Source organism: Pelophylax lessonae, assembly GCF_965119305.1.
Source record: "Pelophylax lessonae genome assembly, chromosome: 2".
NCBI classification, from domain to species: domain Eukaryota; kingdom Metazoa; phylum Chordata; class Amphibia; order Anura; family Ranidae; genus Pelophylax; species Pelophylax lessonae.
In genome coordinates, this window is record NC_138769.1 from 372,870,988 (window position 1) to 372,885,601 (window position 14,614).

At 43.9% G+C, this 14,614-nt stretch overlaps 1 protein-coding gene across 1 annotated transcript in view; it reads right to left on the bottom strand.

Moving 5' to 3' along the window:
• Positions 1-1,031: 1,031 nt before the first annotated feature.
• Positions 1,032-14,614, bottom strand: part of FUCA1 (alpha-L-fucosidase 1) — a 46,169-nt gene continuing 32,586 nt past the window's right edge. The window contains exons 5-8 of the mRNA XM_082246522.1: positions 12,790-12,990; positions 9,980-10,170; positions 3,019-3,118; positions 1,032-1,280 (exon numbers count right to left, since the gene is read on the bottom strand). Coding sequence (XP_082102648.1) covers positions 1,140-1,280; positions 3,019-3,118; positions 9,980-10,170; positions 12,790-12,990 — 633 coding nt within the window. The 3' untranslated portion in view covers positions 1,032-1,139. The remainder of the gene's footprint in view (positions 1,281-3,018; positions 3,119-9,979; positions 10,171-12,789; positions 12,991-14,614) is intronic.

Sequence of the window (14,614 nt, forward strand, 5' to 3'; positions counted from 1 at the left end):
CTTCTCAATCTGCATACTTATTCTAAATCCGGGTCTCAGAAAGGAATAAAACAATTGGATCATGTACCATCCAGTTAAGTATTCTCTCAAGGAACGGAGCAATGGCTGCCCTCATATTGCTCCCAGGTTTATTCTAAGCTATCAAGTCTGAAGGGCTATTCACACTTTTTCACATTAAAAAAAGGGGTTTGTATTTTTTAACTTTCAGTATATCTGAACCATTAAAAAATACACTACAGAATATGGAGATACACAAAATCTCAATTAAAATCTCAATTAAAATGCCTACATATTTTAAAAGTAAAAATCCGATTGAAAGTGGTTTGAAAGTGGTTTGCTTGTGCCAAGCTTGCCCAAATGTAGAGATATTACCATTACAGAACGTGAAGAATGTGGCACTTGTGTGTGCTGTAATGGTTTATAGTAGCTCTAGCTACATACAGAAACAGTGCCATGTCCTCACAGCATTAAGGGCATTTACTGTCTGCAGCTGCAATTTAAAGAATCAGGATGAGTGCTTCTTTGCCATTCAAAAGAAGCCTTGTATTTTTATTAATGAATACAAGCCTTACTCTGGTTGGCTAAGGTTGAGAGGTGGGCAGATGACATCAGTTTCCACCTCTGGCAGAGGTAGCTCTGTATTTAATAAAAAAAACCAGGCTTCTCCTTAATAGGGAGAAGCACTCAGCCAGACTTATTTCAAGCAACCGGCAGGAAGTTGCCCATACTGCAGTCGGAACACAGTGCCTCGTACTGTATCTAGCTAATGCTACTACAGTATATTACAGCAGACACAGGAGCCGCATTATTCCGTTAATCCGTCTGTTTGCGTCAGCTTGGCCCAAACTATTTAAAATTAAATTTACACCTGGAACTTTTCCTTTACACCTGGAAATTCAAATATTGTTGCTGCCTTCAGAAAGACCTGTTAGCAGCCATTTCCCTAGAAAATGTGAGAAAATACATCCAAGTCTAATGATAAACACACAGTTTTAGATCAACTTAACCAGATCATCTTCAGCAGCAAAAGACAAATTGACTGATAATTTCAGTCTTCATGATTGTATGAAATACTCAAGATCAGAATATTTAATTTAGTTGCCTTATTATATGCAGCCAGGTATTTTTCCCTTTTTTACTCAGTTTACTCCATTCAATCTTAGTGTCCAGCCAAATTCCACAGGAAAGACGCCAGGAGGAATGGGTGGCAGCGCAACGATGATCCCCGACTCTGGGTCCTGTTTCCACCGCAGTTCTCCTGTGAGACCCAACATGGTCACCTGCAGGCAGCAATTCAGTTAACAAGTGAAAAGGTGACCATAGAGCTCAGATTACTTCTAAAAATACACTTTTGGATTATGGAAAATATGACTTACTGCAAAACGATAAAAGCCACATGACATTATGATGAGAGAAAATACATCTCTGGGTCCCCTGGTCTGGAGATTTTTTTTTTTGGGTAACCTCTGCTTTTAAACTCTGGAGGAAGATGGTGCAGTCAGAGAACTGCAGAAGATGCACTTACTGTTCTAAGTATACAACTGGTAGTGAAGGGAACTTCTAAAGGGGGAAGTCCACCCTAACACAAAAATCACTACATCTACAGGCATCCACAATCTAAGCCTAACCTATCTAGCCCTGTAAAAAAGGAAAAAACAAAAAACAAACACTCAGTATACATACCTTTTCTGAAGCCGCTCTGGTCTGGTCCCAGGTTGTCACTGGTGGCTTCACTGTGGAGGCGGGTGCAGAGGAGGCAGCCGACAACAGAAGCCCCATAGTAACTCTGGGTGATGTCACTTCCATTCATTTCACAGCCGTTGGTGTCCTCTGCAGAGCTTCCGCCGACGGAGACCAGACAAAAAAAGATCATGTATTCGGATTTTTCGCTTTACAAGGCTAGATAGGTTTGTGTTAGATCATGGATGCCTGTATATGTAGCGGTTTTCAGTGGCAGCTGGTGCTCAAAATTTTTTTTTGTGTGGGGGGGGTTGGGGAGCGCAAACAGAAAAAAAATCTAATAGGCATTGCTTTGCGGCAAAAAATTGTATTACTTTGAGGTCACAAAAGTGTGAAAGGGGCCTTCAGTAATCAAAGTATAGTGTGCCCCCCCATTCAATGCAGAGTTACTACAGCATGCCCCCATTCAATCCAAAGTTACTACAACGTGCCCCCATTCAATGCAGAGTTACCACAGCGTGCCCCCATTCAATGCAGAGTTACCAACCACAGTGTGCCCCCATTCAATGCAGAGTTACCACAGCGTGCCCCCATTCAATGCAGTGACCAGTGTGCCATGCCCCCATCAATGCAGTGACCAGCGTGCCGTGCCCCCATCAATGCAGTGACCAGCTTGCCGTGCCCCCATCAATGCAGAGACCAGCGCACTTACCTGGAGCAGCCGTGGCGGCGGCTTTTCTTCAGTCTCGGCGGCGGCTTCTCACTGTGTCCCCCGGCGGCACGTCTCCTCCAGTCCTCCCGCCTCGTCCTCAGCCAATGGCATGGGGTTTGCCTTGGGGCCAATCAGGAAGCGCGTATCGGACGCGCTTCATGATTGGCCAGAAGGAGGATCGGTGTGACAACAGCGAATTTTCATTCGCGATTGTCACATAATGGGCGGGCTCGGGGCGCACTGCTCTGTGCCCCGGCTCCACCCTTTGCATCATCCTATTAGAGCCTCTGGCTCTAATCAAAAGATATAAAAAAAAAAAAAAAAAAAAAAAAACACACAACATTAAGCTCCATGTGTCCGGCGCCCTGCATGCAGCTAGATACACGGAGTTGCAGCTCACCTTGGGTGCCCCCATAGCAAGCTGCTTGCTGTGGGGGCACTTAAGAGGGAGGGGCCAGGAGCACAGACGAGGCACCCAACAAGAGGAGGATCTGGGCTGCTTTGTGCAAACCCACTGCACAGGGCAGGCAAGTAGAACATGGTTGTTATAATAAAAAAAAAAAAAAAAAAAAAAAGACTTTACAATTATTAATATCCAACAACGTATATTGCATTTAAATACTCACATTAGTATCTGGAGAGGCTTTTGGGGAAACCAACTTTATCTGATTTCCTTCAGGCCACGTCAGGAAGATGCCATATACAACTGATCCTTTAGAAGTGTACCTGGGGAAAAAAAAAAAAAAAAAAAAAAAAAAAAACACTTGTGTTAAAAATTTAAAAGTATAAAAACAAAAGAAATGGAGATGGATAACTTCCATTTGTCTGATAAAATATGAAACAGAGGATGGGAGTGAAATCAATTGATAAAGACAGGCCAACATCCACCCCAATTGAAAATGCAAAACAAACAGAAGGTGCCCCTGTGCCACACCCAACTGTGTTCCTGTAGGGTTTTTCTGCTTACATCATTGCTTCCAATCACTATGATAGATTATGGATATATATCTATTTCCTGGACCTAATCATGTCAGCCTACTATGGGTCAGCTCCACCCCTCTGACCCCTCTAGCACAACCTCTAACTAGCCTTTAAAGTGCGGCTGTCTCCCCTAGGAAACGGTTCTTTTTTCGTCCTCGCTCCAGACACCTTTAAAAAAAAAATATATATATATTTTTACCTTTCCTTGTGACTGTCCCAGGTTCAGCCTTTCCTGGGCAAGAAGACCCCCTCTTATAGGCTGTAAATCTCTCGATGGTGGGTTCCCCTTGGTGCTGGGGGTAAGTTACATTGCAGCATAAATTGCTGCATTTCATACTGGTACCCTTGACAGTTAAAAACTGCCACAGATGCTGTATTCCAGTGGAGGTTCTTTCCTCGTTATTGTTACAGTATGAATGATAATGAAGCTGGCTGGCTTTTTTTTTTGCTATATTTGTTTTCCCCCTAAACAGGCTTGCTGGCTCTTGTAGTTCGCTAGAGTGGCTTTTAATCAGCGGAGGCAGTCTCCAGATACGGCTGGCTTTCCTTCTCCTCTGTGGCCAATACGCTGTGTGTAACTGGGTCTCTGCTGCCCTCAGTGTGAGCACATGCACATCCTGGTCTACTTTGCCTGTGTTGAAGCTTGGGGTATTTTTGTCTAAAGCTGCCACCATCCTCAATACACTGAAGATTTTTTGAGAAGGAATTTGTTATGTTTTCAATGCATGTGGCCAGGACAGAATACATTTTCGTCAGTTGGTCACTCTGAATAGACCTGATTAGTGGGGTCAGTTTGTCTCGGTCTTGTGTGTAAATTTATGTGTGCTGACTGGAGGAATGTGTTAGAGCCGCTTTAAGAGGCAGTCAGGATCTCCCTCACATTGTGTGTAGCCACAATCAAGTGCTGTCAGGCTGGTCAGGACTGAGAATATGTAAAAGAGGTCTTTCAAGGCTCGCTCCATGGTGTAGTGGGGATGAATGCAAGCTATGCACCCTGCGACCTTAAATTCAATTCCCCAGTAGATCACATACTGAAATATTGAAACGGCTGTGAATGCGGTCACTTTCATCTTATCACTAATTTGGAGGTTGTGTCAGCAATACCTTAAAGCGGAGTTCCGGCCACGAAAAAGTTTTTTCAATAAAATACCCCCGGGACAGTCAGGGCTAGTACATTCCACAATGGATAGCCTCTGTACTGTCCCGGGTCGCACTTACCTTTTAGAAGAAATACTTACCTTGAAAATTTCTTCTCCAGCGCTGCCATCTCGGATGTGGGCAGCTGAAGCCAGCGCGTCCTCTTCTCCCAGAATGCGCCTGCACTGGCCCCGATCGTCACTTCCGGTGCGGGCGTGTCATCCCTCCACAGCTTCTGGGAATGCCCAGAAGCTGTTTAGAAGGGAATGACGCGCCCGCACCGGAACTGACGAGCGGGGCCCGTGCAGGCGCATTGATTCCTGGGAGCGATGACGTTCAGCTCCCAGGAATCAATGCAAAGAGGAAGGGACGGCGCGGGCCGCGGCCGTAGAGGGAGGAAGTGGAAGAAAGGCGAGTACATCTTTCTTCAATAACAAGGTAAGTAAACAAAAAAAAAAAAAAAAAAAAAACGTAACTATCCCATTTATTTTTCAGGTGACGAAAAGCAAGCGGATGGTCCAAAATCGACTGCCGATTTTGTGGCCGGAACTCCGCTTTAAGGAGGTAGTCCAAGGATCTTAGCCACGAGGTGCTGGGAGGCTACGTTGCCAGGAGGAAGAATGTGTCTATGCCTTAATGGGGTAATCAGAGGTTCTCCTGTCCACTATTTATAGCCTCAAAGTTACTGTGAACACTGGATGTAGTTACCATACCCAAGTGTTGGCATATAGGTTGCGCTACTTTACAATACTGTTGCCAGCTGCTGCAGAGAGCCTCCCACAACAAGGTTACTTCTGTTGGCAGGCGACAGACAACAGCATAAGCTGGCACTTTGAGTGCAGCCTGTGGCTATCCTATTAGTCCTTATTGCTTAGGGCAGATGAGGTTTTCCATGAGTGGAGGAGAAAGGGCTCTGGTTGGGAAGCGAGTGTTAAGCTTTCTTAGTTTCAGGAAAAGGCTGGTTTGCCTGGCTGAAGACAGTGTCTCTTGGAGATGGCCCAGGACTACAGCAGAGTTGCCTTAGGTGAGATAGCTTCTGAGATCAAGCACATACAGGGTGGTGTTGTGTGGCCATAAGCTAAGCAAGATCAGACCTGGTTAGTAGATGGACGGGGGAACCACCTAGGAATACCAGGTTATGTACCGCAGCACATATACCTCTTAACCAGGAGAGGGCAGTAATACTGATAATTGTGCACTTAGCTTCTCTAGGTTTCTGGATCAAGCTGCCTCAGTGCTGTGTGGGGACAGTTTACCACTCCAAGTACATGGGGGCCCTTACATGTTCTGCATCTTGAGGCTTTGCAAGACTCTACAGCTATAGGCATGCCTCCTCAAGGCAGAGACAACAGGGGTTTGTGGTTTCGGATCAGCTGCAGGGCCGCGGTTGGCTACCCTAGTTTACCTTGCTCTGGAGCGGTGGTGGCGAGCTTTGGCGCCCCGGATGTTTTGGGGTTGCATTTCCCATGGTGCTCATGCACTCTGCAGTGTAGTTGGGCATCGTGGGGGGGGGTGTGGTTCTGGGGTGCCGAGGTTTGCCATCACTGTTCTAGGGCTACGGTCAAATGCAGGTTTTAAAAAGAAAGCAGTGTACAATATTTGCATTGCCTCCCATACCCTAGAAGACCTTTTTAAATATCAATGATAGCTAAATGTTCTCATCCCTGCAGCAGTTTCCGGTTCCTTGCCATAGCTCCCATGCTCCAATCTGTCACAGTTTAAAGGAGTGATTTGTGGCTCAGGGCATTCTTTCGATACAGATGCAGAGGTGGAGCACAAATATTCATTCCCTCTCTTGGGTCGCAAATATCGGATGGGCTTTGGATTTATCTTCGTGCTAAGCATGTGGATGTGTTGAAGGTTCCTGTCTTCATGACAGAATCCTGGAAAACCATTATTCTGGTGGTGAGGAAGGGAGGCTGGTGCCCTTTTCTGGACTTCGCAGAGGCTAGTCTACATAGTCCTATAGTCTGGGTTCGCCAGCACTTCTCAGGTTTTTTAGCAGACGATGACTTGGCCTAGGTCATGGTATGTTTTTTGGTTGGCATTCTCCCCAGAACCCTCTTGAGGGTACTATCAATATTTATGGCATTTATTTCCTCAAGGGATATCCTGCTGATAGCTAAGTAGGGGTACTGCTGCTAAGTAACGTTCTAGCCTGCAGGACCCTCTAGATCTTCGAGGATCTTGTCAATTTTTAGTAGGTTCAAATTCAGTCCATTTAAGTTTTGTTCATTGCAAGCGAAGGTCATGTCCATCCTTCTGGGTCCTGGTATGCTTTTTGGTCATGGCACCCACCCCGGAACCCTCTTGGAGGTACTATCTATCCTTAGGGCATTCATTTCCTCTGTGATATCCTGCTTATAGCTACGTAGGAGCACTGCTGCTAGATAACGCTTTAGCCTGCAGGACCCTGGAGAGCTTTCATCTTGTCAATTTTTAGTAGAATCAAATTCAGTCTACTTAGTCCAGGATCGCTGTTTAGTGCTAGTTAAGGTCAGGCCCACCCTTCTGGGGCCTGGGATCCTCAGCATTTTAGGCAGGAGGAAGGTGGAGGACAGGCTCTATCCATTAGCAAATGATGTGTGCTTGCTTGGTCTTCCTATCCTCCACCATGCCTGGGTTGGCAAGGGGAAAGCGGTGAAGTGGATGACTTGAATTTATTTTTCCACAACGAGGAGATTGCCATTCAGTTCTGAGAGGTGGTTCTTTCCAGTTCCATTATCCCACTTGTATTGACCCTCTGCTTCTCGCTAGTGCTGCGAGCGCTAGGAGGCTAGGCCCAATACTAGCCTTAGAGTCTTTGTGTGATCTTGTGGTGACTTCTTGTTAGGTTACAAAAAGGCATGGGCTCTATTGACATACCCAAAAAGATCTTTCAGGCATTCCAGTAACTTGGATGGGTCAGAACCTCCAGAGATCATCTCTGGGACTAACCTTTTTGAATATCTGGATATTCCTGCACACTGCTCAGGACAGGGGCTCTTTTCTTACTGATAGCTCTGTCTTCCTGGTTCTGCTCTTTTTTGTAAGAGGCCTTAGTCCTGGGGTAATGTCAGGTGGGGCAGTTCCTGCGCACCCAGGTAATGTATACGCCTCTGTTTCTTCGGTAGACAGGGTGTCTCAGTCTTGGAACAAATAACTTGCCTATTGCTGGGGTTTAGATTTTTGTAGAGCATAGTTTCACCTCCTTTTCTTTTGGATGTGGTTGAAAAGGAGAGTATGGTTGACGGGTTGTGTGGTTTTTGATCTCCGTCTTGCTGCTCCAAAGTCTACACACGGCAGTCCTTGGGACTGGGGTGCTCAGTGTGTGGGTCTTTATGCCAAGGTTTAGAGATGGCAAGACTCAATCTCAGTTTGAGTCTGTTGAAACCAGAGGCAGTCCGATTTGGTCTGATAGCAATTCGGTTTCTTTTAGGAAGTCAGGGGGTGTTTTTCAGACAACTACCATGGTAATTTGCTTAGTCCACCAGAAGGAGTCAGGAGTCTACCACTCTAGAGTATATTGTGCTGATTTTATCCTTTGTCCCGAGTGCAGGTTTTATCTTGGAGGGTTTAAATCTTCCAGGGTCAGAGTTTTACCAGTCTGATTGACCAGAAAAATCATAGATCCCTGTGAATTGACTCTCAACCTGGAACAAGTGTGGTTCTTCTTAAAACGTTTAATTACGCTGCCCGTAGGTCTGGTAAGGTCAGCAGAGATATTTCAGTGTCCTTTCTACTTTTCCTGGTCCTGGGACTCTCAGACCATAGGTCAGGGCGCCTTGGCTAAAATGTGGAAGCTCCACCTGGTGCGGTTCTTCCCTTCAGCTCTGCTGATTTTCAGGATGATTCCAAGGATTCATTGGGCAGTTTGACTATTGTGCTGCCATGATTTCCTACTCCAGGAGACTAGTATTTCCATTCAGATTTTGGAAGGCGGAAATGGATGGTCTGTAGGTTGAAATGTGATATCGGTGATCATTTTATATTGCCAGAGGGAGAATAGGCTCCATATTGCAGAATCAAGAAATTCAGGCGATTCCACTTATCACCACAGGTGGCAGTCTTCTTGTACGATTCTTCACGGAAGAATTGGGATTCCTTGTCTCCTTCAGGTTTAGATTTTGTTGTATGCCACCAAATTGGTTAGAGACTGATGTGGCATTCAACTCATTGTAAACCCTACATCCTGTGGCAATGGATACTTGCTTCTCTAGAGAGTATCATGATTATGTGTTTTTTTTTTTTTTTATTTAACAAAAAAAGGATCTTTAAGTCTTTTCGACCAGATGGCTCCCCCCCCCCCCCCCCCCCCCCAAGTTCCAACATTCCATGGACTACTTTCCAAGTGAACTGAGAGACCGCTCTTCCTGCTTTTTCAGAAGATGAAAGAGAATATGAAAAGGAATTCAATCTGTTTCTTCCCCTTCGGGCCTACTTGGGATCAGTTTGATCAGTTCAAGGGGAATAACCACTTGGTGTCCCAAGTGAGTTTAAGGGAGTTTCATGGCATTGGCAGGGGTTCATTCTTCCTTAATAGTCAGGATGGTTCAGTTCAGTTTGACTAGCTCCCTGCGGCTTCCTGTCTGTCAGAAATGACGGCACATTGCACAAAACTAGGGCAGTTGCTTGAGCATATAGGCCAGGGGGTTGGCAGAAGTAGAGTGTAAGCATTGGGCTATGCTGGCAAACACTTTAACTCACCACTAAAGAATGGTCCGGACCTTGCTGCCTTCCGAGGAACTTCATATGATTTTCTGCAGCTGTCTCTCTTAAATAGGTTTAGACAGCAGAATGAGTTATTTTGTAATCTTTATTCCCTCCCTTCCTGAAATGGTATTGCTTGGTATGTCCCATAGTAGGCTGACATGAGGAGGTCCAGGAATAAGGAAAATTGTTTTCATACTTACTGCAATTTTCCTTTCCTGGATCCTCATGTCAGCCAAGGATTTCCCACCCAGGTCTCCGTCGCGAGGCTTGTAAGGGAACAGTTTCCTAGGGGAGACAGCTGCACTTTAAAGGTTAGTTAGAGGTTGTCCTAGAGGGGTGGAGCTGACCCATAGTAGGCTGAAACGAGGAGGTCCAGGAAAGGAAAGTTACGGTAAATATGAAAACAATTTTCCTGAAAACAATTTTCCTTAATATCTCACCTTCCTCTGGTTCGACATTGTTGCCCTCTTACCATCAGCTTCATGTTGTATACTATGATGTTCAATAAAATTTGTATTTATATAAAACCTTTTTTTGCTTGTTTTTTTGCTACTTTACAAATTATATTTTCAGGCCCCTAAAGTCCCACTAGGAGGCATCTTCGGTCTGTTTTCTAGGATAAAATAGGGAACGCATACTAACCCATTTGGATAATGCACTGACATTTGGAAATGCAAAACTGCATGTTAGATTTTCCAGTCAAGCATGGTCATTCTGCATTTAAAAGGGGACCCTGTTTAGCAGGATACATGTTCCTATTGTTTGGACAGCACTTACCAAATGCTGCAAGTGGCATTTTCTTTCTGTACCCTCCAAGGTTTAGAGGAGTAAATTGCCTCGCCATTTATGTCCAGCCATTTCCCTACATTAAGAAGTCTCTCTTGAAAAATTGGCATAATTAAGCCCTCTTTGCTGGGTCCCACGTTTAAGAGATAATTCCCTCCAAAACTCACAGTCTGCACAAGGTCCTGAAAGGCAATATAGAGAAATGTTAAAAAAAAAAAAAAAAAATCAATCAACTTAATACGGTTTTGCAAGACAAAAAAAAAAAAAAAAAGTGTGTGTGTGGGGTGGGGGGGGGGGGGGGGGGGTAGCAGTGGTGTGAGTGGCTGGGCTTTGAGACAAATGGGAGGTAGCCCAAGCCAATAGCCAAGTATGCAAGTCTGCCAATTTATGGACAATATAGATCAATTAAAAGCCAAGATAAATTGGGGTCATAGATCAATCGCTATTATAGGTGAAACTCATGGTAATAAACCAACTTTCTACTGTTCGAAACAAAGTTAGACAAACCCCTAGGATGTGTAATATTGGGCATAAAAGCACAAATTAAAGATTTTTTTTTTTACCAATTGCATTCTTTTTCCATGATAACACAAAGGAAAAAATGCACACCTTCTTTGGAAATGGGCACGTACTAGGTGTACAGGAGTGTGAGGTAAAAGCTAGGCCTTTCAAATATGGAACGATTATGTCCAACAGGTATGTGTGCCCGATATACACTATATTGTCAAAAAGTATTGGGACATCTGCCTTTACACGCAAATGAATGGTAATGACATCCCAGTCTTTGTCTGTACGGTTCAATTTTTAGTTGGCCCACCCTTTGCAGCTATAACAGCTTCAACTCTTCTGGGAAGGCTGTCCACAAGGTTTAGGAGTGTCTATGGGAACGTTTGACCACTCTTCCAGAAGCGCATTTGTGAGGTCAGGCTCTGATGTTGGACGAGAAGGCCTGGCTCGCAGTCTCTGCTCTAATTCATCCCAAAAGTGTTCTATCGGGTTGAGGTCAGGACTCTGTGCAGGCCAGTCAAGTTCCTCCACACCATAGTCGCTCATCCATATCTTTATGGACCTTGCTTTGTGCACTGGTTCCCGTCACTGGAACTAAGGGGGCCAAGCCCAACCCCTGTAAAACAACCCACACCATAATCCCCCTTCCACCAAATGATTTGGACCAGTGCACAAAGCAAGCGAGCTTGGGGTGGAGGAATTTGACTGGCACTGACCTTAACCTGACAGAACACCTTTGGGATAAAATAAAGTGGAGACTGCGAGCCAGGCCTTCTCATCCAAATCAATGCCGGACTTCACAAATGTGCTTCTGGAAGAAAGTTCAAACATTCCCTTAGACACACTCCTAAACCTTGTGGACATCCTTCCCAGAAGAGTTGAAGCTGTTTTAGCTGCAAAGGGTGGGCCAACTCAATATTGAACCCTACGGACTAAGACAGGGATATAATTTAAAGTTCATGTGTGTGTAAAAGCAGGCAGCCCAATACTTTTGACAATATCGTGTTTATTCCAAAAGATAAGGCCAAATAAAAAGGCAGCACTCATGAGGCTTAAAAGGCGAGTACTCAATTAGGAGTTCATTTCGTTTCATGTGGCACAAACGGAAAAGACGAGCATGTGCCTTGTGGAAACAAACTTTGTCACGGAGTGTTCATTTAAAAAAAAAAAAAAAAAATTATATATAATAAAAATGTAATTTGATTTTCCATATAAAAAGATTACCACATAATATACAGAAAAATCTTACTATATTCCCCTTTTTTCCCCCCCTCTACCTTACCCCAATTGCGCCACCCACTCTTCTACCTCCTTCCCACTCCATCTTTATATTAAAATTTCTTTGTTTTCTTGAATTGTATCCATTTATCCCATGTACTGGAAAATCTTTCTGCCTGATTCTCTTCCCTACTCACACTCCATTTTATATATGTACTCAATCCTATTAAACCAAGCTCTAATTTTGGGTTTTTCTGCGTTTTGCAATATTTTTGGTATTACTCCCGCTGCTGCGTTATTATGGCACGACTGTACTTTTTATATATTTTTAACAATACTCATATTCTGGAATAAACAAAACCATGGGTCTTCAGGAATCTCCATTCCTGTTATTTCCACCTGCCAATATTCACTTATCTTCCTACAATCCCACCAATGATGTGCAATGCTACCATTTTGATTACATCTTCCAACACCGGGGCGAATTTTCAGGCCGATATTTTTGAGCCTTATCGGGTATAATATACCACCTCGCCAAACATTATTTCTATTGTATTTATATCCACCGCCAAAACATGTACAGCCCTTAGTACTTTGCTCACTTGTTGCTCTTATACGTGACCCCAACTTCTTTTCCCATTTTTGGATGAATGGAGGTATTTTTGGTTCCTCAAACATTGTGAGTATTTTGTAGATCCGGGATAGATTAGGTTTCAATTTTATCTGTGAATTACATAATTGCTCTATTGGATTTAAGTTCTCCTCGGATCTAATTGGCTGTGGTGGTGTTGTCACAAAATGTTTCAATTGCAAATACCTCCATTCATCTAAAATCATCAATTCTCTTCTGTGCCCCAATTCCTCTTATGAACAGATTTTCCCTTTTCTTATTATATCTTAGTGTTCATCTTTCAAACCCTGTGCCACGTTATCTTTTACATTATATGTACTTTGCGCTGTGCTGAGGTCAATTTTCTCTCAGATATAGATACACACTGTAAATACACACACACTTTGTGCATATTTATGTATTTTTTCATACACACGCGTGCTTCAAAAATATTCATTTTACTCACAGAGATGATGTCTCCTTCAGTCATAATCTGAGAGAGCTGCATGTTGCGTCTATAACCCCATGAATAGTGGTCTACGGAAGTGCATTTCTCCCATTTGTGGTCAGGCAGTGTAGAAGGACTAAACTTATCAGCACAGTTATAATAGCCTCCATGATGGCACGAACAGTTACTTCCCCAACGGTCATTCACCACAACTTTGTCCTAAAAAAAAAAAAAAAAAAATTATTATATATATTTTATATATATTATTATACAGTATATATACACTTCTCAAAAAAATTAAAGGAACACTTTGAAAACACTTCAGATCTCAATGGGGAAAAAGTCTCATGCTGAAAATATCTATACTGATATGGACTGTGTTCAGAACGAAAGGATGCCACATAGTTTGAATTTAGCCCTCAGTTTTATAATTTTCATTTCCATCAGACACCCCGAATATCAAAGTGAAAAAATGATGCATCAGTTTAGTCCTTTTTGCTGAAATTTAATTGTAGCAACTCAAGGTACTCCGTATATTGTATGGCCCCCACGTACTTGTATGCATGACTGACAACGTCGGAGCATGCTTCTAATGAGACGATGGATGGTGTCCTGGGGTATTTCCTCCCAGATCTGGACCAGGGCATCACTGAGCTCCTGAACAGACTGAGGTACAACCTGGCGGGGTCAGATGGACCAAAGCATAATGTCCCAAAGGTGTGCGATTGGATTTAGGTTAGGCGAGCGTGGGGGGCCATTCAATGGCATCAATTCCTTCATCCTCCAGAAACTGGCTGCATACTCTCGCTACATGAGGCCGGGCAATGTCGAGCAGTAGGTGGGACCCAGGACCCACTGCACCAGCAAAGGGTCTGACAATGGGTCCAAAGATTTCATCCCGATACCTAATGGCAGTCAGGTTGCCATGATCTAGCCTGTAGAGGTCTGTGCGTCCCGTCATGGATATGAACTCCCCAGACCATCACTGACCCACCACCAAATCGGTCATGCCGAACGATGTTACAGGCAGCAGAACGTTCTTCACGGCTTCTCCAGACCCTTTCATGTCTGTCACATGTGCTCAGGGTGAACCTGCTCTTATCTGTGAAAAGCACAGGGCACCAATGGTGGACCTGCTATATCTGGTATTCTAAGACAAATGCTAAATCGAGCACCACGGTGTCAGGCAGTGAGCACAGGGCCCACTAGAGGATGTCGGCCCTCAGGCCACCATCATGAAGTCTGTTTCTGATTGTTTGGTCAGAGACATTCACACCAGTGGCCTGCTGGAGGCGATTTTGTAGGGCTCTGGCAGTGCTTATCCTGTTCCACTTTGCACAAAGGAAGGGTTAAGGACCTTCTACAGCCCTGTTCAGCTCTCCTAGATTAACTGCCTGTCTCCTAGAATCTCCTCCATGCTCTTGAGACTGTGCTGGGAGACACAGCAAACCTTCTGGCAATGGCACGTATTGATGTGCCATCCTGGAGGAGTTGGACTGCCTGTGCAACCTAGAAAAGATAAGTTGGGAAAAAAAAAAAAAAAAAACAAACAAAAAAGGTCAGTGGCCCCCACCTGTAAAATCTTTCCCGTTTTGTTGAAAGTCTTATCGTTGCCCATCTAGTTCACCTGTTGCTAATTTCATTAACACCAAAGCAGCTAAAATTGATTAGCAACCCTCTCTGCTACTTAACTGACCAGATCAATATCCCAGGAGTTTGACTTGATGCTATACTCTGATTAAAAAAAATGTTCCTTCATTTTTTTTTTGTTAATATATATTTCTATATTACAACTAATGTACAATATCAACAATTTTTTTTTTTTTAATTAACATTTTTGGAC